Here is a 25215-nt window from a genome sequence, read left to right as displayed (position 1 = left end):
CCCCATGGATATCTCAGGTTTATTCCCAAATCCTGGGATTTTCACAAAGGTGTTCTTATCTGTGGATAATTGCTAGTTGAACTTTCTGTGGGGGGTGGAGTAAAGCCTGGGACCTCCTATTCTGCCATCTTGCTGACATCAGTCTCCAGAATACATTGTTATTAACTATAGTCACCATGTTGTACAATAGATCTCCTGAACTCATTTCTCCTGTGTTACTGAAATGTTGTATCCATTGACCGTCATCATCCCAATACCTCCTCCCACCCAGCCCTTGGTAACTACCATAGTACTCTCTTGCTTCTCTGAGTTCAATTTCTTTAGATTCCACATATAAGTGAGATTATGTGGTATTTGCCATTTTATGCCTTGCTTATTTTACTTAACATAATATCTTCCAGGTTCATTTATGTTGCAAATGACACAATTTTCTTCTTCCTTAAGGCTGAATAGTATTCCATTTATATATATACTACATTTTCTTCATCCATTCATCTATTGATGAACACTTAGGATGATTTCCCAAATTTCCTTCTGCTATTGATTTCTAATTTAATTCATTATAATTGGAGAGCATACTTTATGATTTCAGTCCTTTTTAATACATGGGAAATTGTTTTTGGCCTAGCATATGGTCTTTTTGTTTTAAGTTACATGTGTGCTTGAAAGAATGTGTATTTTGCTGTTTTGGAGTGAAGTATTCTACTGAATAGTCAATTAGGATATAAGGGTATATAGTGTCATCTAAGTCTTCCATATGTTTGCTGATTTTCTTTCTAATTACTCTCTCCATTATGAAGAGTGGGGTTTTGAAGTCTTCACCTAGTACTGTTAAATTATTTCTTTTTCTTTTTAATTATATCAGTTTATTCTTCATCTGTTGTGGTGTTATATTTGTTAGATGCATGTATCTTTATAATTTATAATTTTCATGTTTTTCTGATGAATTGAATTACTGAGTTATAAAATGCCCCCCCCCCCCACCTTTTAAAAAGTCTGTTCAGTCTAATAGTACAGCCACTCCAGCTTATTTCTGGTTATGATTTATCTGGTGTTTCTTTTCCCATTCTTTTACTTTCAAGTGTGTCTCTCATACTATAGCTAAATCTATATATTTTCATCCAGTTTTTAATATCCAGTTTGACAGTTTCTGCCTTTTGATTTAAATGTTTAATTCTTTTATACTTAATGTAATTGTTTTCATTTAATCTGTTTCAATTTGCATCTGCCAATTTGATATTTATATGCTTCATCTTTTTGTTCCTCTGTTCCTTCAGCACTACCTTCTTTTGTGTGTTAAATAGCTATTTTCTAGTTTAACATTTTAATTCATTTTCTAGTGTTTTTACTTTACCTTTTAGTTATTTTCTTATTGGTTAGTCTAGGGATTATAATACACATTTTTTCGCAATCTACATAAGATTAGTGTTAACTTTATTTCAGTAGTATATAGAAATTTCACTCTAGTAGAGCTCCATTCTCCACCCTTCTTTATGCTATTATTGTCACACATGTTACATTTATATGTGATATAAACTCCAAAATACAGAGCTATAATTTTGAATTTGTAAAATTATGTGTCTTTTAAAGGAGAGATGGAAAAAAGGAGAAAATACATTTATAGAGTAGTTTAGATTAACTCACATATTTACCATTTTTGGTGGTCTTCTCTTCTTTCTGTGGGTTCATGTTACCAATGGCTTCATTTTCTTGCTCCAGTATAGATCTATTCTTTCCTCCCAGTAGCTTTATATGTTGTAAGACCAATGGTACATTTTTATAATTATTGTTTTATGCAATTGTCTTTTAGATCAGTTACGCAAAGAAAACAGAAGTGTGTGTGTGTACTGTCTTTTATATTTATCTACCCTTACCTTTATTTATTTATTTTTTTTGATGATTTGATTACCATCTGGTGTCATTTCCTTTCCGCCTGAGGATCTTCCTTTAGTATTTCTTGTAAGGGAGTTCTGCTAGTAATAAATCATCTCAATCTTTGTCTGGGAATGTCCTTTTTTCACCTTCATTTTTAATAGTTTTGCTGTATATAGAATTCTTGCTCAACAGTTTATTTTTGTTTTATTATGTCACATATACCATTCCATTGGCCTCCATTATTTCTGGTGAGAAGTCCACTTTTAATCTTATTGTAGTTCCCTTATACATTATGGGTCATTTTTCTTTTGTTGCTTTGAAATTTGCCTATTGTCTTTGGCTTTCAACAGCCTATTGTGATTTATCTAGGTGTGGATTTCTTTATGTTTATTTCACTTAGGGTTCTTTGAGCTTCTTGGATATATAAATTAATATTTTTCATCAAGTTTGGGATACTTTGACAATAATATTTTAAATTATATTTTTTGTCCTTTTTTTGTCTCTGCTCTTTCTTGGACTCCAATGACTCATAGGTTATGTCATGGATTGAATTGTGTTCTACCAAAATTCATGTGTTGAAGTCCTAACCCCTGGTACATCAGAGTGTAACCTTTAGAGATAAGATCTTTACAGAAGTAATCAAGTTAAAGTGACATCACTTTAATTTACGTCCTTATATAAAAAGGGAAATCTGGAGACAGGTATATGCAGAGAGAAGATGATGTAAAAACACCGGGAGAAGATGTCCATCTACAAGTCAGGGAGAGGCTCTGGAACAGATCCATCCCTCATAGTCCTTAGAAGGAACAAATACTGACAACACTTGATTTCAGACTTCTAGCCTCCAGAACTGTGAGACAATATGTTTCTGTTGGTTAGCCACCCAGTTTGTGGCACTTTGTTATGGTAGCCATAGCAAGCCAATAAAGGTTGGTTGGTTTGGTGGTGTCCCATAGGCCTCTGTGGCTTGCTAATTTTTCTTGATTCTTTTTTCTTTCTGTTCTGCAAACCAGATTATCTCTATTCATTTATCTTTAAACTTGTTGATTTCTTCTTCTGCCAGATCAAATTTTCTGTGTAGTCCCCCTAGTGAAATTTTTATTTCAGTTATTGTACTTTTCAACTACATAGTTCCCATTTGACTGTTTTTTATAATTTGTCTCTTTATTGATATCTATGCAATAAATTGTTGTCCCTATACTTTTAAAAAATTTCATTAAACATGGTTTCTTTTGTTCTTTGAGCATTTTTAATGTCTTTTTCTGCTATGTGAGACATCTGAGCCCATCAGAAACAGTTTCTATTGACTGCATTTTCCCCCTGTATATGGATCACACATTCCTTTTTCTTTGCATGTAACATATTTTTAAATGAATACTGGACATTTTAGATAATGTTACTTTTGTATCAGCATAGCTTAGCAGTCAGAGATTGTAATTAAAATCTTGAACCAGTAAGGATCCCTTTGCCAATGGATCTGCATGAGGGATGGGCAACATATTCAAGGTTCAGGCTGTTTACAAGATTGTCCCAGCTCTTACTTTCTGTGTGAACAAGTCCTCACATTCTTTTAGGGATAAGTACATATCTGGAACCGACTTTGACCTCTCCTAAGTGAGTATGCAGTTTTGCACATGTAAGGGGTCTGCCAGATCCCCAGCAATATGTGAGAGCTTTTCAAGGCCCACTTTGGCTGTCTCATTCCCTGGATATCTGTGTTAAATTTCTTGCTGGTTTCCTTGTCTGTAGCTCTCCAGTGTCAAGACCTTAAATTAGCTGCAATATTGGCCTTCCTTGATTGCTTGCCGCTGAGATTGCTGTTGTTTTCAGCAATGCTACTGCATATGGGTTTTACTATGCTTTACTCCAAATCATGGCAGCACCCTACATCGATGGAGCTTTTAGTCCTTAAAGCTTCCACTGCATATTTAGAACTACCATGCTACAGAGCTGGTGAGGGGAATGGAAATAGTCCTAGGTTAAAATACCACAGATTCCTACCATTCTTACCCAAGATTCAGCATTTTTTCTTGAATTAATGCTTCTTAATTTATTGCATGGTTTTGGTCAATTTCCAGAGTCATGAAGGGGTTGCTTTTGACAACTTTGTCTGTTTATCTTTACTTTTGGTGGAGCAGTTTTGCCAAACTCCTTACTCAGCCATTCCAAAGTCCCCCTGTAGTTATTTTAGGCATCTGTTTTAAGTAATTAATTTTTTCCAATTAGATAGTTTATTTTATTTTGTAATTTGACCTAAACCCTAGACGTTTGTGATTTCAGATTCTTAGCCTGATTATTGTACTGCACAAAAAGTAGAGATAAAATTTTTTTCAATTCGTAATGTAGTCATTCTACTCAGATGTAACTACCAGTCATTCAAGAAGTAAAATACCCTTGCTGTTGGTTTGCAGCCTTTCAAGAGATGCTGTTTCTTTCTTTGTACTAACCATAAAGAGATTGAAGTCAGCCAATATTCTGTTGCCTGCTCTGACTAGAATTATCAGGTGTGGCCATTCCTCAGGCATTTCTGATTATTCTGTGATCAATGATTGTCAGATCATGATTTAATTTAATTCATATAAAAACAAATTGAGTCCTTAGTATATGTTTGACACCATGGAAGTTAGAAATTTATTCTCTGCACTGATGGAATTTACAGCCTAGCTGGAGAATCAAACTTTACATATTGAATCAATTAGGAGGAAAGTTCAAATCAAAACAATACCAGCATGTCTGGTATAAACATAAGTATTTACCATTGGCCATCAGGAAAGACAGAAATCTATGTGGTTCAGATGAGATGAGGAAGGCTTCCTTGAGTGAACAGGATTTGAAATGATCTTTGAAGAATAAATAGAAATTTTATGTAGATTGAAGAGAACATTCCAAGGTAAAGTATTATGAAAAACCCCATGGTCAGGACCGTTGACATCTTCTGAGTAGAACAATGTGTGTCCTTTAATCATATTTACCTACTCTTTTAGTGTGTACCTCAATCCATTAAAAAGAGAGTCCTTACATGTAAGTGACCATTTACAGGAAATCATGAACTATTCAATCTAACTAACATTGGCCCATCTCTCACTTGACTCTCCCAGAAGCCAACTTTGCCATTTGTTTCTCCTCTTTTTGTTTGAGAAGTATACTATTTTCCCCTCAATTCTGAAGGACAGGCTTGCTGGGTATAGTTTTCTTGGCTAGCAGTTTTTTTCTTTTAGTATTTTGAATATACCGGCCCATTTTCTTCTGGCCTATAGAGTTTCTGTTGAGAAGTCTACTGTTAGTCTGATGGGGATTCCCTTATAGGTGATTTGACACTTTTCTCTTGCTGTTTTTAAGATTCTTTCTTTGTCTTTGAGCTTTGCCAGTTTGACTATGTGTCTTGGAAAGGATCTTTTTGAGTTGAATCTGTTTGGGGACCTTTGAGTCTCCTGGGCCTGAAGGTCTGTGTCTCTCTCTATACCTGGGAAATTTTCCATTATTATTCTGCTGCATAGGTTTTCAATCTCTTTTCTTTGTCCTCCCCTTCTGGAACACCCATGATTCAAATGTTTGTGTGCTTAAGGTTTTCTGCCAGCTCTCTTAGATTTTCTTCATTTTTTAAAAATATTATTTTCCTTTTTTTTTTGGTCTGTCTTGGCTATTTTCTTTTTGAAAAGACTATCTTCAAGATCAGAAATTCTTTCTTCTGCTTGTTCTAGCCTGCAGATTAAGCTTTGGTTCTGTTTTTTATTTCACTGAGTGAATCTTTCAGTTCCATGAGTTCTACTACATTATTTTTTAAGGTTTTAATCTCTTTGTAAGTTTCCTCATCCATATCTTAGATTTTTTTTCTTGTTTTATTATGTTGTCTGACTGAGTCTTCTCATAGCTCAGTGAGTTTCCTTAAGATTGTTGCTTGGAATTCCTTTTCAGTCATTTCAAGGGTTTCCTCTTCTATAGTGTCTGGTATTTGAGAATTACTGTATTCTTTTGGTGGTGTCATATTTTCTTGGATTTTTGTATTTCCAGTATCTCTATGTTGATGTCTGGTCATCTGGTAGAGCAATTGCTTCTTCTCTTCTTTTTCTGGTCTCCGCAGGTGATCTCCTTGCCTCAATATAGTTGAGTCTCTGGTGGGCTGCCTGCATAGTGGCTGTGGCTACTGCTCTGGCTCAACACCTTGTGCAGCAGCGGTGGCTATGGTGGTAGCTGTGGTAGGCCACCTGCATGGAAATGGTGTTTTCAGTGTGCTCTCTTGCCTGCTTTCAGGCAGGGATGCTGCATTTAGCTCCTGCCTAGGACCCTGGGTGCTGCTCTCTTGCCCACTTCTGGGTGGAGGGGATGGGCTGCCCTCTGCTTCTGTCTAGGACCCTGGGCATTTCTCTCTTACCTAAAGTAGGACTTTTTGTCTGCTTTGTTCACTTATATGTACCAAGTGCCTAAAATAGTGCCTGGCACAAAATAGTCACCCAATAAATATTTTTAAAATTAATTGATTAACTAATAAGTTAGTTAATAAGATTATCAGGAAAGGTCTCTCAATAAATTTATGTTTAATTTGAGACCTGAAGAATGTGTAGGAAGAATGAGGGGGCAGAGGAGCCAGTATATGTGATGGCTCTGAGGTGGTAGGGCAAGATAGATGGGCTAATTACATAAAGCCTTGAGTCCCATTGAAAAGAGATGACTCAAACATTTTGCCTGCCCTCAAGGAGCTCACAGCAAATGGGGAGAAAAAATGATTAAACATATGATTATTATGCATGTTTTAAGTGCACTAATATAGATATGGGCAAAGAACTGTGAAAACATTTTGAGTAGGCAGCTACTATTCCTAAGAGAACTGGGAATATTTTACAAAGAAGATGACATTTTGGAGCTAGGGTTCAGGCAGAAGAGTGACGATGAAAGTATTTTAAAAAGATTAACCTGGCACTAGTATGGAAAATGGATTGGAATATGGATGGACTAGAGGCAAGGAAACCATCTATTCCATGGCAATAATCCAGGTATGAGATGATGAAGCCGTCTATGGGAATGGAAAGAGAAGGACAAGTCTGAAAGACATTTGGAAGGAAAAATCGACAAGAGCTAAATGGATTCTTGGCTTTAAGCCTTTCAGGAGGTAATGCTTCTTCCTTAGTAATAACCATGAAAAGATTCAGATTGGCCTATTATGTAATTGCCTACTCTGACTAGAATTTCTAGCTATGGCTGTCCTCCAAAAGTTTCTGTTACTGTGATTGATACTTGTTGGACCTTAATTTACATTAAGATGGCTTTAGACTCTAAAGGTTAGGAAGCTCTCAAAAACACAATTTTGACTATGAAACAGAAAATTATTCTATTACAGGAGCAAAGAAGAATACCATGAGGCCACGCAGGAAGTTTGACAATGAGCTCACAAATCCTTTTTTCAGAAAATATAATATATAAAAGATGGAAAAAAAGGGCACAAAAGTAGGAATAAATATAACAGGTGGCATGTACCTAAAGGATTAGTATTTGGAAGGATAAGGCCCCAAATTACCTCAGGCTTGTAGAAATGCATATCTGTAAAGACAACAAGAATAATATTTTAACTATACTCTCAAAAGGAAAAGTACATGTCTCTTGGTATGGGTAACTTATAACTTAGATGACATTATTAAACTACTCTCAGTGAGCAAAAAATTTAAGGAAAATGGAGGAAGTGCTTTTAGACTAGATTTATGTAAATATATTACCGATTCTAACAAAGACGAAGAAGGAGGGCTTGTCCTCAATCTACCAAATATCTCCTGGGTGAATACTTAGAAAATTATAAAGTTATCAACAAAGTCATTCAACACAAACTTAATTTTTATTTCTGGCAAGGTTATTAGAGGTAGTTTATGGAAATATGGCAGACATAGTAACATGTTAATGAATGAACAAATGAAATTTCAGAGAGAATTTAACAAATCTTTTATGATGCCCTTTTGGACAAGATAATATGGATTAATGATTAATGTAATAATTAATTAATTTAATTAACATATTCAAAGAGTGGTGATTAACAGACCATAGGCAAAGGAAGACTTTTTTGATGACGTGCTATAAACCATACATTTGGCTTGACCTAGTCAATATTTTACAGCAGACATCTTATAAAATTTAAAGAGGCTATGAAGCTGGAAAGAGTAATTCAATCTGACTCCTACAAACATTTATGCAGTTCTTGTAAGTACTAGGAACCATGCTAGATGTTAGAGTACAAAAATTAATAAGACATGTTGCTTTGCATTCCTTCCCCCCCACACACACACGGATTTGTCACCCCACTTCCCCTGGGTGACGGAGATGCAAAGGATTGCTCAAAGCCCATCTCTTCTGAGCAGTGAGAAGCCCTGAAGTGGTTAACTTCCCTTGGGAATGCTCAAGCGAGAAAAATCCCTTCCTTGGGAAAATTAGCACTGAATTGGTGTTTTCTTCCTGCATTTATTCTTCAGCTCAGGAAGTTACAGGAAGAGAACATAGGTGGGGTTATAGTTTAACAATATAGGCTGGTAACTTTCAGTGAAACAAGCCAGATGACATTCCAGTAAGGCAATTAAATGGTCCTATTGACACAAGCTTGATCTTAGCAAACATTCCTCCTTACAGCAATTTCTCAGTATCTTTACATAACAATCAGTAACTAGTCTGTCTTTGAGCCAACAACCTGCTGTGCCACAATCCTTATCTTGCAACAGAGACTTATAGCCTGAGGGAAATTTTCTGTCCTTTCAAGGTCAGTATTTGAAACTGCAAGCCATTGGAAAACCAGGCCCTGTGAGGTACATATGCTTTTTAGTATATTCCACAGACATATAGGTCTTTATGAGAACAGGAATATTTCTTTTGTTTGCTGATGTATTTCCAATATCTATAACAGTACCTGTCACTTAATATGTGTAAAGGTCTGATATATTTGTAATAGGAGTACTAGAAGGAGAGAGAATGGTACAGAAGTAATATTGAAGAGATGATGATGAAGAATTTTCCTTAAGTAACAAAAGCATTGTATTATTGCTGCATACCAATTTACCACAAACTTGGTGGCTTAAGACAACACCCATTTAGTAGCTCACAGTTCCATATGTTAGAAGACCAGGCACAGTATGACTGGGTTCAATTAGGGTGATGGCCAGGCTGCATTCCTTTCTGGAGGCTCTGGCTAAGAATCCACATCCAAATTCATTCTCCCTCTTTTCTCACAAGACAAATTAATTCCTTTTAAGATCTTATGCAAATAAAGTTGTTTTATTAATTTTTCTGGAACCATGCCACTCAGAGTCAACAGCTCCGAGCAGGTTTGTCAAGACACTTTCCCAACAGATACAGTTTTACCTAATAGCCATAATAATACTGATGATGATGGTAATAATAGCAGCTGACACATATACAGGACTTACTGTGGGAGAGGCACAACTCTTAGTACTGTAGTTCCCACACTAAACCCATGAGGTAAATATTAGTATTATCCTCATTTTACAAAGGAGTAAGCAGAGTCACTGGGGGTTTAAGTAACTTGCCCATAGTCACACATAATCAGTGGAGAAAAAAGTTTGAAGTAGTCAGGGTGAGGGTGAACTATAGTGTCACAAGCAGAGGGGCCCAGAAGATAAGTCCTGAAAATTGATCCTTATATGTATTTGGAAGGTTAAAATTAGTGAATTTTTAAAGAACTGCTTCAGTTACGTAGTGGGGCAGAAGCAGGATTGCAAGGCATAAAATAAGAGTGGCTGGTGATAAAATGGAAGAAAAGGTTATAAACCATTTATTGGTTTCTTGTTATAATAAATAATTAAATATTTATTTATTTATTTCTTGTTATTGTCCAATCTTCTAGGATGTGGTGCCACAGGTTGTCCCACCTACAAAGCAGGCTTCAGGATTTGCTGAAGGGAAGAGTCATATGTTGGGCTCTTCAACAGCCCAACTTTAAAAACTTATTTCCATTAGCCATCCGTTGGCACCATACAGCCTCCAAGTCTCTGAATTGTGCTTGGCAGCAACATGAAGATCATTTTGGTAAGAGATGTGTGGGGACAGATACTTTTCTTAAACTGTGGTTTAAAAAAACACAAGAAAATTTATCATTTTAACCATTTTAAGTGTACAATTCAGTAGTGTTAAGTATATTCACATTGTTGTGCAATGACAAATACTTGTTGTGTGGTCTGAAAATACTTTCTGTGGAGTTGAGAGAACATTTAGCCATTTATTTCCGAGATTATCCTAGAAGTTGCAAAAAAGACAAAAATTACACAGAGGAGCAGTAAAGTCCCGTCCCAACAAGAGGAAGAGATACTCCCCTGCTCCAGCCCCACTCTGTCCCTGTCTCACATAAAAAAAGGAGGAGGGGGAGGGGAAGGAGGAAGGAAGGAGGAAGGAAGGAAGGAAGGAAGGAAGAAAGAAAGAAAAGAAGGCTTAATATTAAGGGGAGAGGGTTTCAAAAAGGTGTTAGGTATCAGGGGTTGGGGGGAGCTTTACCTCTGTGTATGAGTTTACTAGGGCCACCATAACGAACTACCAACACCGGGTTGTTTAACACAAAGAAATTGATGCTCTTACAGTTCTGGAGGCTAGAAGTCTGAAATCAAGATGTTGGCAGGTCCACTCTCCCTCCAACAGCTCTAGAAGAGAATCCTTCCCTGCCTTTTCTATTTTCTGGTGCGTACCGGCAATCCTGGCATTATTTTGCTTGTGGCAGCATTACTCCTATATCTGTCTCCATCTTCACGTGGCCTTCTTCAGTGTAACTCCTCTGTGTTTTCAAATCTCTTTCTCCTTATGATGATACCAGTCATTGGATTTAGGGCCCACCCTAATCCAGTGTGACTTCACTTTAACTTGATTACATCTGCAAAGACTCTGTTTCCAAATAAGGTTACAGTCACAAGTACCAAGGGTTAGGACATCAACAAATCTTTTTGGGTGATACAGTTCAATTTCTCATATTTTGGAAAACAGACAGAAACAACTGTGAAGGCCACACTCCCAAGATACAGGTCCACTGTGCACTCCAAACACTGAGACTTAATCCAGAGATTATAGAATGCCCTCTCCACACCTCCAACTACAACAAGCTAATAAGCCTCCAGTTAAAATGACACTGTGTTGCAGCTGAGAGAGCTGCAGAAGACACACTGTCTTTGAGGTGCAGCACAAAGGGAAGGGCCAAGGCCAAGGAGGGAGAAAAAAAACAAGATCAGATCACTAGAGGAATTTAATGTCTCTGTTACCCATAGAGACAGAAAAACATCAAACATAGCCCAACTCTTGGCCAGAGTAACATAAAAACTCAGGCTAAAGTCCAAACCTGCATATCGACTGCTCTATTCAACATGTCTGGCTTTCAACAACAACAAAATTACAAAACATGCTAAAGCAAGATATAAAACGATTTGAAGAGACAAAGCAACAAAGAACCACGCTTACATATGACACGTGTCAAAATTATCAGTCAGGATTTTAGAACTGTTTTTTCTGTTTCTATATGAAAAATGTCATTGGAATTTTGATAGGGATTTCATTGATTCTGTAGATTACTTTTGGTAGTATGGGCATTTTTACAATATTAATTCTTTCACTCTGTGAACATGGAATATCTTCCCATTTATTTCTGTCTTCAGTTTCTTTCATGGATGTTTTATAGTTTTCAGTGCACAGATCTTTCATCTCCTTGGACAAATTTATTCCTAAGAATTTTTTGCAGCTACTATAAGGGAATTGTTTTCTTGATTTCTTTTTTGATAGTTCATTATTAGTGTAAAGAAGCACTACTCATTTTTGTGTGTTGATTTCAAATCCTGAAACTTTACTGAATTCGTTTGTTAGTTCTAACCATTTTTTTGGTGGCACCTTTAGTGTTTTCTACATATAAAATCATGTCATCATCAAACAGAAACAATTTCACTTCTGCCTTTTGCATTTGATGCCTTTTATTTCTTTTTTTGCCCACTTGCTCTGGCTAGGACTTCCAGTACTATGTTGAATAGAAGTGGCAAAACAGGGCATACTTATCTTCTTCCTGATCTTAGAGGAACTTGCACTTACTTCTGCATTCTCTATTCTGTTCCATTGGTCCATGTGTCTGTTTTTAATTCCTTTACCATGCTGTTTTGGTTACTGTAGCTTTGTAGTATAATTTGCAGTCAGGTGGTGTTGTGCCTCCAGTTTTATTTTTTTTTTTGGTCAGGATTGCTTTGGCTATTTGGAGTCTTTTATTGTTCCATATGAATGTTAGGATTGTTTTTTCTATTTCTGTGAAGAATGGCATTGGTATTTCAATGGAGATTGCATTGAATCTGTAGATTGCTTTGAGTAGTATGGACATTTTCTCAATGTTATTCTTCCAATCAAAGAACACAGAATATCTTTCCATCTTTTGGTGTCCTCTTTAATTTCTCTAAGCAGTGATTTATAGTTCTCCTTGTAGATATCTTTCACCTCCTTGGTTAAATTTATTCCTAGGTATCTTTTTTTTTTTTTTTTTTTTTTTTTTGATAGCTATTGTAAATGGGCTTGCTTTCTTGGTTTCTTTTTCTGGTAGTTTGTTGTTGGTGTATAAAAACTCTACTGATTTTTGTGTATTGATTTTGTATCCTGCAACTTTACTGAATTCATTTGTCAGCTCTAAAAGGTTTTCTTTTATTCTTTTTGTAGAGTCTTTAGGATTTTCTATATAGAGAGAGTCATGTCATCTACAGACAGGGGCAATTTGACTTTGTCTTTTCCAATCTGGATGCCCTTTATTTCTTTCTATTGCCTGATTGCTCTGGCTAGTACTTCCAATACTGTGTTGAATAAAAGTGGTGAGAGTGAATGTTCTTGTCTTGTTCCTGTTCCATTAAGGATGTTGGTGATGGGTTTGTCATATATGGCTTTTGTTGTGTTGAGATACTCTCATTCTATTTTTTCAAGACTCTTTATTAAAAAGGATGTTGAATTTTGTTAAATGCTTTTTCTGTGTCTATTGAGGTGATCATGTGGTTTTTGTCCTTGATTTTGTTGCTGTGGTTTATCACATTTATTGACTTGCATATGTTGAACCACCCTTGCATCCCTGGGATGTATCCTACTTGATCATGTTGTATAATCTTTTTGATGTGTTGTTGTATTCTGTTTGCTAATATTTTGTTAAGGATTTTTGCATCTATGTTCATCAAGGATATTGGCCTGTAGTTTTCTTTTTTTTATTGTATCTTTGTGTGGTTTTGGTATCAGGGTGATGCTGGCATCACAGTATGAGTTTGGGGGAATGGCTCCTGTTTCAATTTTTTGGAATAGTTTGAGGAGAATTGGTATAAATTCCTCTTTAAAGGTTTGGTAGAATTTAGCAGTAAAGCCACCTGGTCCTGGTCTTTTCTTTGTCGGAAGACTGCTAATTACTGCTTCAATCTCATTGCTCATTATTGGTCTATTCAGGTTTTCTGTTTCTTTTTGGTTCAGTATTGATAGTTTGTATGTGTCCAGAAATGCATCAATTTTCTCCAGATTTTCAAATTTATTTGTGTATAAGTTGTTAATAATAGTCTCCAATGATTCTTTGTTCTTCTGTGCTATCGGTTCTGGTGTCTCATTTTTCATTTCTGATTTTTGTTATTTGGATCTTGTCTCTTCTTTTTTTAGTAAGTCTAGCTAATGATTTGTCAATTACTTTTATCATCTCAAAAAACCAACTCTGTGTTTCATTGGTCTTTTGTGTCTTTTTTTTTTTTTTTTTTTTGGTCTCTATTTCATTTATTTCTGTTCTGATCTTAATTATTTCATTCTGTCTACTAATTTTGGGATATGATTTTTCTTGTTTTTGATTGTTCTCTGAGGTGTAACATTAGGTTGTTTATTTGAAATCTTTCTAACCTTTTGATGTAAGATTTATTGCAATAAACTGTTCTCTCTTAGTATTGCTTTTGCAGTATTCCATAGGTTGTGGTAAGTTGTGATTGTATTTTCATTTGCTCTAAGGAATTTTTTTATTTCCTGCTTTATGTCATCTTTGACCATTGGTTACTCAGGAGCATGTTATTTAATTTCCATTAATTTGTATAGTTTCCAAAGTTTTGTTTGTTGTTAATTTCTAATTTTATTCCATTGTGGTCTGAAAATATGCTTGATATGATTTCAGTCTTTTTAAATTTGTTGCAGCTTACTTTGTGGTCTAATATGTGGTCTATGCTGGAGAATTATCTGTGTGCTGATGAAAAGAGTGTATATTCTGCTGCTGTGCTATGAAATGTCCCGTAAATATCTCTCATGTCCATTTGGAGGTGGAGCAATTGGGAGGTATTTAGGCCCTGCGAGAAGAGCTCTCATGAATGGGATTAGTGCCCTTATAAAAGAGGCCAGAGAAAGTTTGCTTCCTCTCCGCTCTCTGCTATGTGTGAATACAGCAAGAAGGTGGCTGTCTACAAACTAGGAAGTATGCCCTCAAAAGACACAGGACCTGTCAACATCTTGATCTTGAACTTCTCAGCCTCCAGAACTGTAAGAAATAAATATTTGTTACTTAAACCACAAAAAAGAAAAAGAAAAACATCAAACAAACCCAAACTGAGGGACATTCTAACAAAATACCGGACCAGGATCTCTAAAAACTGTCCAGATTATTATAAACAAACTGTGAGAAACTGTCATAGCCCAGAGGAGCCTACAAAGACATGAAGACTAAATGTAATGTGGGTCCTGAATGGAATCTTGGAATAGCAAAAAGGACATTTGAGAAAAACTAATAAAATCTGAATAAAGTATGAGGTTTAGTTAATAGATAATGTATCAGTATTCATTCAGTAGTTGTGACAAATGTGCCATACTAATATAAGATATTGATAATAAGGGAAACTGGATAATGGAATATAAGGGAACTCTTTATTTTCAACTTTTCTATAAATCTAAAGCCATTCTAAAATTTACTTATTTGTTTTTATTGAAGCATAATTAGTTATACATATTTTTGGGGTACAGTGTTGACTATCGTTATTTGTGTACAATATGTGATGATCAAATCGTTATCATTAGCATACTCATTATTATAAGTCGTAATTATTCTTTGTACCCCTTACCCAGTTTCTTCCTTACCCCCCTCTTCCTACCCCTTTCCCACCTCTAGTAACCATAGATTTGTTCTCTCCTTCTGAAAGTTCGATGTATTATTGTGGTCTTCCTTCCTTCCTTCTTTCTTAGCACACAGTTATGAGTGAGGACATGGGGTATTTCTCTTTATGTGCATGGCTTATTTCACTTAACATAATTTTCTCCAGGCTTATCCATGTTGCTGCAATTGCCAGAATTTCATTCTTTTTTATGGCTTACTAGTATTACACTGTGTATATATACCACATTTTCCTTATCCAGTCATCCATTCATGGACATTTAGGTTGGTTCCATATCTTGGCTGTTGTAAATAGAGCTGCAATGAACATGGGCATACAGGTATTCCTTTGACATGATGATTTCCATTCCTTTGGGTATATACCCAGAAGTAGGATTGCTGGATCATATGATAGTTCTATGTATAGTTGTTTGAGAAACCTCCATACTGTTCTCCATAATGGCTGTACTATTTTATAGTCCCACCAACAGTGTAGAAGAGTTCCCCTTTCTCCATGTCCTTGCCAGCATTTGTTTTTCTGTCTTTTTAATAATGGCCATTCTAACTGGGGTGAGATGATATCTGAATTTGCTTTTGATTTGCATTTCCCTGATGATTAGTGATGTTGAGCATTTTTTGATATACCTGTTTGCCATTTGTATGTCTTCCTTTGAAAAATGTTTGTTCAGCTCCTTTGCCCATTTTTTAATTGGATTATTATTTGTTTTAGTTTTAGTTTTACTGTGAAATTGTTTGAGTTCCTTGTATATTCTGTATATTAATCCCTTGTCAGATTTATAGTTTGCAAATATTTTCTCCCATTCTGTAGGTTGTCTTTCTGCTCTGTTGATTGTTTCTTTTGCTGTGCAGAAGATTAAATTTCCTCCTTCATATCCTGGACATTTTTTCTCATTTCATTGTGTTCTCTAACTGAGCCTTCTGTTATCTCTTTGAGCTTTCTTAAGATCATGGCTCAGAATCCCTTTTCAGTCATTTCAAAGTTTTCCTACTCTATGGGTTCTGGTACTTAAGAATTAGTCTTCCTTTGGTGGTGTCATGTATTCTTATTTATTCATATTTCTTGTATCTCTATGTTGATGTCTGGTCATCTGGTAGAGCAGTTGTTTCTTCTATTACTCTGGAGTGAACTTTGAGGAGAAAGACTTCCTCCTGTGTTTGCAGGCTCCGCTGGTGACTCTCTTTGTGTCAGTGCAGCTGAGTGTGCAGCCGGCTGCCTGCAGGGTGGTCCTGGCTGTTACTTTTGTCATTAGCCATCCTTGCATCAGCAGTAGCTGTGGCGGTGGCTGTGGTGAACCACCTACATGGAAACACTGTTTGTGGCACTCTCTTGCCTTCTGTGCAGGCAGTGGGAGGTTGTGTGGAGCTTTTGCCTGGGTCCCTGATCATGAGAGTCACTCTTGCCTTCTGTGTGAGTGGTAGAAAGGCTGCCTGGGGCTTTTGCCTTGTCCTCCAGTTGTGTGATGCTCTCTTGCCTTCTGTGCAGGCAGTGGGAGGGCTGCTCGGGGCTTTCACCTGGATCCCCAGTCATGGGAGGCTCTCATTCTAAAATTTAGAGAAAATTTTTTTAAGAGAGGGAACTGAAAAACATAGTAGAAACATCAAGTCATAAATTTCACTGTGAAAGGAACCATAAATGAGGTGGGGTGGTAGTGGGAAGGGTAAAAAGGTGAAGAGAAATAATGTTTGTTTTTCCTCCTGAGACCCTTTTCATGACTATTGTGGTAAAATATACATAACAAAATTTACCACTTTAAGTGTTTTTCATCTTTTTATAGCTTTTTTATTTCGTAGAAAAAACTTACCATCTTAACCATTTTTAATATAGTTCAGTGTGTTAGTTATATTTACGTTGTTATGCAACAGACCTCTAGAACTTTTTCATCGTGCCAAACTGAAACTCTGTATCCACTAAACACTAATTCCTCTCTTCCCTCCCGACAGCCCTTGGCAACCACCTTGCTATTTTGTGTTTCTATTATTTTGAGTACTTTGGATATTTCATATAAGTGAAATCATACAATATTCACTCTTTTGTGACTGGCTTATTTCACTTAGCATAACATCTTCAGCTTCATCTGTGTTGTTATATGTGACAAGATTTCTTTCTTTTTTGAGGCTGCATAATATTCCATTGTACATATATACCAAATTTGCTTTATCCATTCATTTATCGATGGACATTTGGGTTGCTACCACCTTCGTTATTGTGAATAATGCTGCAATGAATATGGGTGTGCAAATATCTCAAGTTCCATACCCAGAAGTGGGATTTCTGGATCATATGATAGTTCTATTTTTAATTTTTTGAGGAATTTCTATACTCTTCTCAACAATAGCTGCATAATTTTACATTCGTCAGTAGTGCACAAGGGTTTCAATTTCTCCATTTCCTCACCAACATATGTTAATTTCTGTTCTTTTGATAGTGGCCATTCTAGTGGGTGTGAGATGATATCTCACTGTGATTTTGATTTGCATTTCTCTTATGATTAGTCCAATTAAGCATCTTTTCATATGTTTGTTGGCTATTTGTAAATCTTCTTTGGAGAATTTTCTATTCAGTCCTCTTTGCCCAATATCAAGGAAGATTAATCATTACCTTACTGGAATGGGGAAATACTTAAGGGGGTTTAAGCTAAATTTCACTGTAAAGATTATTCTGACTAATGTGTGGAGCTTGGGTAGAAGCAGAGAGTATGGTAGTATTAGCAACTGTTGCTGACTCACTAGAAGTAGAGAAGAGGTTGAAAAAGGAGTTTCTGCTATGTATTATCTCATGGTCAGCAAAATTTTATCTGTAAAGGGCAAGTTATATAGACTGAATGTTTATGTCCCCCTCCTCCAAATTCATATATTAAAGCCCAAACCCCCGATGTGATGGTGTTTGGAGATGGAGTCTTTGGGAGGTAATTAGTTCATAAATGAGGAGCCCTCACAATGGGATTAGTGCCTTTATAGGGAGAGGCAAGAGAGCTCACTTACTCTCTCTCCCCATCCTCCGCTCTTCCCCATCCCCCTCCCCCTCGTCTCTTCATTGTGTGAGGACACAGCAACAAGGCAGCCATTTGCAAACCAGGAAGAGAGCCCTCACCAGGAACCAAAATCAGCTGGTACCTTGATGTTGGACTTCCAGCCTCCAGAACTGTGAGAAATAAATGTTTGTTGTTTAAGTCACCCAGTCTGTGCTATTTTTGTTATAGAAACCTGAACTGTCTCACACACCCAGATAGCAAATAGGCTTTTGGGGCCATGTACAATCTCTGTTACATGGTTGTCTTAGTCAGCTCAGGCTGCTTTAAGAAAATGCCATGGACTGGGTATCTTTACTTAGCCTGGCTTGTTTTACTTAGCATAATATCCTCCAGGTTCACCGATATTGTGGCAAATAGTAGGGTCTCCTCTTTTTTTTAAGGCTGAATAATACCCCATTGTACGACTGTGTGTGTGTGTGGGGGGGTGTATACGAGTTTCTTTATCCGTTCATCTATCAACAGACACTTAGATTGTTTCTATATCTCAGCTACTATGAATAATGCTGCAATGAACATGGAAGTGCAGATATCTTCACAAAGTGGTGATTTCTTTTCTTTCAGGTATATACCCAGAAGACAAAAAAAGGAAAATGGACTCTTGTCTTACACCATACACAAAAACTAACTCTAAATGGATAAAAAACCTACACATAAGACCTGAAACCATAAAACTCATAGAAGAAAACATATGGGGGAAATTCCTTGACATTGGTCTTGGCAATGTTTTTTTGGATATCACACCAAAAGCTCAGGCTACAAAAGCAAAAATAAATAAATGGGACTACATCAAACTAAAAAGCTTCTGCACATTAAAGGAAATAACCCACAAAATGAAAAGACAACCTAAGCATTTGGAAAAATATTTGCAAACCATATATCTGATAGGGGTTAGTATTTTAAATGTATAATGGACTCATACAACTCAATAGCAAAATATATATACACACACCCACACATATATATGTATATAGTATGATTTTAAAATGAGTCAAGCATATTAATAAACATTTCTCCAAAGAAGACATAAAAATGGCCAACAGATATCAGGCAAATGCAAATTAAAGCTACTATGAAATACCACCTAATACCCATTAGTATAGCTATTATCAAAAATATGAGATAACCAGTGTTGGTGAGGGTGTGGAGAAAACGAAACCCTTGTCCACTGTTGGTGGGAATGTAGAATGGTGCAGCCACTATGGAAAACAGTATGGAGGATCCTAAAGAAATTAAAAATACAATAAATGCTTTCTAATTCGTTATATGTCTTTGGACAATTTTCAGAGTCCTAAAATGGTTGTTTCTGACAGTTTTGTTCAGTTTTATCATTGCTTTTGGAGACGAGAATTTGCCAAGCTCCTCACTCCACCAATGAAAGTCAATGTGAGGAGTAAAGGTACAACATTTTTTTAAACTATTGCTTACTACCTCATAATGTAGACATACCAGTTTATTCAGCTATTCCTCCACTTTTCCTACTGCTTTTTCTTATTTTGTAATAGTTTTGCTGTTATGAACAACCCTATTATGAATATCTTTGTGTATACCTCCATGTATATCACTGTTTCTATAAGATAAATACTGAGAGGTGAATTTATGAGTCAAGGAATAACTTTGCACATTTTTGATTATTTTCATAGAAACTTTGAGATTGCCATCCAGTGTGGCTTTAACACTTTATAATCTTACTACTAATGTTTCCAAGTATGCATTTCCACACATCCTTGACAATACTCATTTTAATCAAACTTTAAAAATTTTGTCAGTCTGTCTCTGCTCTCTCTGCTTCCACCATCTTGCAATGCGAGAACCCTGGGTCACATTGCCACCACCAGATGGACTATGGACTTCCCAACCTCAGAAACTGCCGACATTTTCTGAGGAAGCTGGTATGTGATTTATGATTATGGGGAGCAGGATACTTATAACAAGGCCAAGTGCCTGGCTTTGGCTCAAATGATCTACTATGAATGTGGCCAGCACAAGAAAGCTCTTCTTTGCCTATGTAAACAGGGTCGGATTCATGGGGCAATGGAATATATACAACAATTCAAGGACTTTATTTCTGATGACTTGATGCTGCTAATAGCGTTATGTCCTCAAACTGAATTAATTCAATGTCTCACTAAACAATGGAATGAGAAACCACCATCTTTATCTTTTGTTCTTCTCATATTTCACCTGTTCTCTGTAGATATGGAAAAAATTGGCAGTAAGCTACTTCAAGAAATAATTAAGGTGGGAGAGAAAAATATTTGTTATAGAAGCCCCATTATTAAGAGGTCTTCATCTACAGAAATGATGAAGAGTTTGCCAAAGACTTTTTAAAACCCTTGGATCGGCACTACCAAGCCACTTATAAAAGCGTTTGAAGGGTCATGAAAAACTCAACCTATAGGTCCTCAGTTATTTGATAGTTTCCAGTGGTAGGTTATAGACTCTGTGAATAAGGATAAATCCACATCCTTCACTTTCTGAGCTCCCTGCCTTCAACATTTGCTACCTTATCAAGAAGAAGATGACTTAAGCAGTGTGGAATGTGAGAAATGGTAGAGGGTTGAGTTGAAATATGAAGAAGTTAATGATAAAGGAGGAGAAGGAACTAACACTTGAGTACTTACTGTAAGCTGGACTAAGCACTCCACATGTGATATTAAACTAATGGGAATCAGATGCAGTAGAACATCTTGTGATAAATAATTCATTTTGCTCTCTAGAAACGTGACAAGAAATGGCAAACGTATGTTCACAGAATGACTTTGATAAATTATCTAAAGACAGTATGTCCATTCTTCAATCTCAGGCTGGAGTTACAGAAGTTTCTGAAGAGTATGATACAGTCAACTTAATGGAACATGTTTTTTGGTAGTTCTATATCTTAACCAGTTGAGGGAGCTTGTACAACATTTTATGTATTTTGGTTTGGCAAACTGATTTTGGCATAAATAACTTATAAATAAATGTAGAGTATGAAGCTCTCAGAAATAAAAAAAAATTGTCACTCTGATGGATATAAGATAGTATTCCATTTTGGTTTTAATACACATTCTTTTGATTACAGACTAAGGCTGGGGTAGGGTTTGATTTCATATGTTTATGTGTCACTTCTGGTGACTTTCCTACAGATATCCTTCACCATTTTTCTGTTGGGTTTTTATCTTAGTGATCACAGGGATTTATTCTATATGCTGTGTATTAATCCTTTTGTGTTACAAATGTTTTTCATGTTACTTGTCTTTTAACTTTGTTTTCATATTATTTGCAAAATACAAGGTTTTTATTTTCACATAGACAGATTTATTTTTTATGCTTTTATGTCATATTAAAAACAGCCTTTTCTACCTCAAGGTTGTCAACATATAACTATTTAATTATTTATTTATTTTGGCCTTTCACAGTCCCCTGGATTTTTTTCGTTAATTTATTTTTTATAGGTTATGAATATTCATGAGGTACAAAGTGGATTGTCATGACTCTTGCCCAAGATGTGATGGCCAGCTCCATACTGGCATCATGCCCATTACCCCAAATTCTGGCTATATCCCATGTCCCCTACCCAGTTATCCCCAACTTCCCTCCCCATCCCCGTTTCACACACCCCACTTTGTAGCCCTAGGTCTGCTCTCTCCCTCTGCAAGTCCAATGCACCACTGTGGCCTTTCCTTCCTTCTTTCTCTCTTAGCTCCTACTTATGAGTGAGGATCTGTAGTATTTATCCCTCAGTGCTTTGCTTATTTCACTCAACGTAAGTTTCTCCATATACATCCATGTTGTTGCAAATGGGAGAATTTCATTCTTCTTTATTGGCAGAGTAGTATTCCATGGTGTATATATACCACATTTTCCATATCCAATCATCTGTCAATGGATATTTAGGTTGGTTCCATATCTTGGCTATTGTGAACAGAGTTGCTATGAACATGGGAGTGCAGGTATCCCTTTGACATGATGATTTCCATTCCCAGAAGTGGGATTGCTGGATCATATGGAAGATCTATCTGTAGTTGTTTGAAAAACCTCCATACTGTTTTCCACAGTGGTTGTACTAATTTGCAGTCCCACCAACAGTGCAGAAGCGTTCCCTTCTCTCCACACCCTCGCCAGCATTTGTTATTCACTGTCTTTTTGATCATAGCCAGTCTAACTGGGGTGAGGCGGTATCTCAGTGTGGTTTTAATTTGCATTTCCCTGATGACTAGTGATGTTGAGCATTTTTCATGTACCTGTTGAACATTCGTATGTCTTCCTTTGAAAACTGTCTATTCAGCTCCTTTGCCCATTTTTTAACTGGGTTATATATATATATATTTTTACTGTGTGATTGCTTGAGTTCTTTGTATATTCTGGATATTATTCCCTTGTCAGATGCATAGTTACCAAAAATTTTCTTCCATTCTGTAGGTTATCCTTTCACTCTGTCAATTGTTTCCTTTCCTATGCAGAAGCTTTTTAGTTTGATATAGTCCCATTTGTTTATTTTTTTCTTTTGTTGTTTGTGATTTCAGGCTCATGTTCATAAAGTCTGTGCCCAGACCTACTTCCTGAAATGTTTCACCTATATTTTCCCTTAGTAATTTTACAGTTTCAGGTCTTATACTTAAACCTTTAATCCATTTTGAGTTGTTTTTAGTATATGGTGAGAGGTGCATATCTAGTTTCATTCTTCTGCATATGGATATCCGATTTTCCCAGCACCACTTATTGAAGAGGCAGTCTTTTCCCCAATGTATGATGTTGTTGCCTTTGTGAAGTATCAGATATCCGTAAGCCCGAGGGGTGATTTCTGGGTTCTCTTTTCTGTTCTATTGGTCTGAGTGTCTATTTTTATGCCAGTACCATTCTGTTTTGGTTACTATACCATTGTAGTATAATTTGAAGTCAGGTAGTGTTATGCCTCTGGATTTATTTATTTTGCTCAGGATTCCTTTGGCTATTCAGGGTCTTTTGTTGTTCCATATGAATGTTAAGACTGTTTTTTCCATTTCTGTGAAGAATGTCATTGGTTTATTGATGGGGATTGCATTGAATCTGTAGATCACTCTGTGTAGTATAGACGTTTTCACAATGTTAGTTCTTCCAATCCAAGAGCATGGAATGTCTTTCCATCTTTTTCTGTCTTCCTTAATTTCTTTCAGTAGTGGTTTGTAGCTCTCATTGTAGAGATCTTTCATCTCCTTGGTTAAATTGATTCCTAGGTATTTTATTTATTTATTTATTTATTTATTTATTTATTTATTTATTTATTTATTTATTTATTTATTTATTTATTTTTGTGACTGTTGTAAATGGGCTTACTTTCTTGATTTCTCTTTCTGTTAGCTCATTATTGGAGAATATAAATGCAACTGATTTGGGGGCATTTATTTTGTATCCTGCAATGTTACTGAAATTATTAACCAGCTCTAGGAATTTTTTGATAGTCATTAGGTTTTTCTATATATAGTACCATGTAATCTGCAAATAGGGACAGTTTGACTTCATCTTTTCCAATCTGGATTCCCTTTATTTCTTTCCCTTGCCTGATTGCTCTGGCTAGTACCTCCAATACTATGAAGTGGATGATAGTGGGCATCCTTGTCTTATTCCTGTTCTTAAGGGAAAGCCTTCGCTTTTTCCCCATTCGGAATGATACTGGCGGTGAGCTCATCATAGATGGCTTTCATTGTGTTGTAATACTTTCTGTATCTAATTTGTTGAGAGTCTTTATGATGAAGGGATGTTGAATTTTGTCAAATGCTTTTTCAGCATCTATTGAGATAATCATAGGGTTTTTGTCCTTGATTTTGTCAATGTGATGTATCACATTAATTGACTTTTGTATGTTGAGCCATCCTTACATCCCTGGGATGAATCCCACTTAATCATGGTGTGTAGTTTTTTTGATGTGTTGTTGTATTCTGATTGCTAATACTTTGTTGAGGATTTTTGCATCTGTGTTCATCAATGATATTGGCCTGTATTTTTCTTTTTTTGTTGTTTCTTTATCTGGTTTTGGTATCAGAATTGTACTGGCCTCATGGAATGAGTTTGGGAGAGTAGCTTCTGTTTCAATTTTTTAAAAAAAATTGAGGAGAATTAGTATTAATTCCTCTTTAAAGGTTTCGTAGAATTCTGCTGTAAAGTCATCCAGATCTGGGCTTCTCTTTGTTGGAAGATTGTTGATTACTGCTTCAATCTCATCGCTTGTTATTATGTGCTGTTCAGGTTTTCTATTTCTTCTTGGTTTAGTCTGTGTAGTATGTATGTGTCCAGAAAGTGATCCATATCTGTGAGGTTTTCATATTTGTTGTCATACTGTTGTTTATAATAGTCTCTAATGATTCTTCCTATTCCTGTGGTATTTTTATTTCTGATTTTTATTTTGGTCTTCTCGCTTCTTTTTTGTTGTTGTTGTTAACCTATGTAATGGTTTGTCTGTTTTATTTATCTTCTCAAAAAAAACAACTTTTTGTTTCACTGGTCTTTTGTATGGGCTTTTGGGTCGCTATTTCATTTAGTTCTGCTCTGATCTTAATTATTTCTTTCTGTCTACTACCTTTATGATTGGATTGTTTTTCTTTTTCTAGTTCTTTGAGGTGTAGTGTTAGGTTATTTATTTGAAGTCTTTTCATTCTTTTGATGTAAGTATTTATTGCAATAAATTTCCCTCTTAGTTCTGCTTTTGCAGTATCCCACAAGTTTTGGTATGACGTATATTTATTTTCATTAGTTTCAAGAAATTTTTTAATTTCCAGTTTAATTTCTTCTTGGATCCATAGGTCATTCAGGAACCTATTGTTTAGTTTCCGTGTATTTATATAGTTTCCACAGTTTCATTTGTTATTGATTTCCAGTTTTAGTCCATTGTGTTCTGAAAAGATACTTGGAATGATTTCAATATTTTTAAAATTGCTGCCACTAATTTTATGACCTAATATGTGGTCTCTCCTGTAGAATGTTCCATGAGCTGATGAGAAGAAAGTGTAGTATGTAGTTGTTGCGTGAAACGTTCTGTATATATCTGCCAGTTCCAATTGGTTTAAGATGTAGTTTAAATCCTTTGTCTCTTTGTTGATTTGTTGCCTGGAAGATCTGTCCCATACTGAGAGAGGGGTGTTCAGGTCACCCACTATTAATGTATTAGGGCCTATTTCTTTCTTTAGGTCTAAGAGTGTTTGCTTTATATATCTGGGTGCTCCAGAATTGGATGCATACATATTTATGATTGTT

At 36.0% G+C, this 25215-nt stretch overlaps 1 protein-coding gene and 1 pseudogene across 1 annotated transcript in view; both read left to right on the top strand.

The window, feature by feature from the left end:
* The window catches only part of TMLHE (trimethyllysine hydroxylase, epsilon), an 83242-nt gene that overhangs the window by 18878 nt on the left and 39149 nt on the right, over nt 1-25215 (top strand). The window contains exon 2 of the mRNA XM_063084065.1: nt 9710-9891. Coding sequence (XP_062940135.1) covers nt 9711-9891 — 181 coding nt within the window. The 5' untranslated portion in view covers nt 9710. The remainder of the gene's footprint in view (nt 1-9709; nt 9892-25215) is intronic.
* LOC134367095 (clathrin heavy chain linker domain-containing protein 1-like) lies at nt 19300-20875 on the top strand (annotated as a pseudogene).

This window comes from Cynocephalus volans, chromosome X, assembly GCF_027409185.1.
Source record: "Cynocephalus volans isolate mCynVol1 chromosome X, mCynVol1.pri, whole genome shotgun sequence".
Classification (NCBI taxonomy): domain Eukaryota; kingdom Metazoa; phylum Chordata; class Mammalia; order Dermoptera; family Cynocephalidae; genus Cynocephalus; species Cynocephalus volans.
The sequence above is the reverse complement of the archived record's forward strand: the minus strand, read 5'-3'. Positions and strand labels throughout refer to the sequence as shown.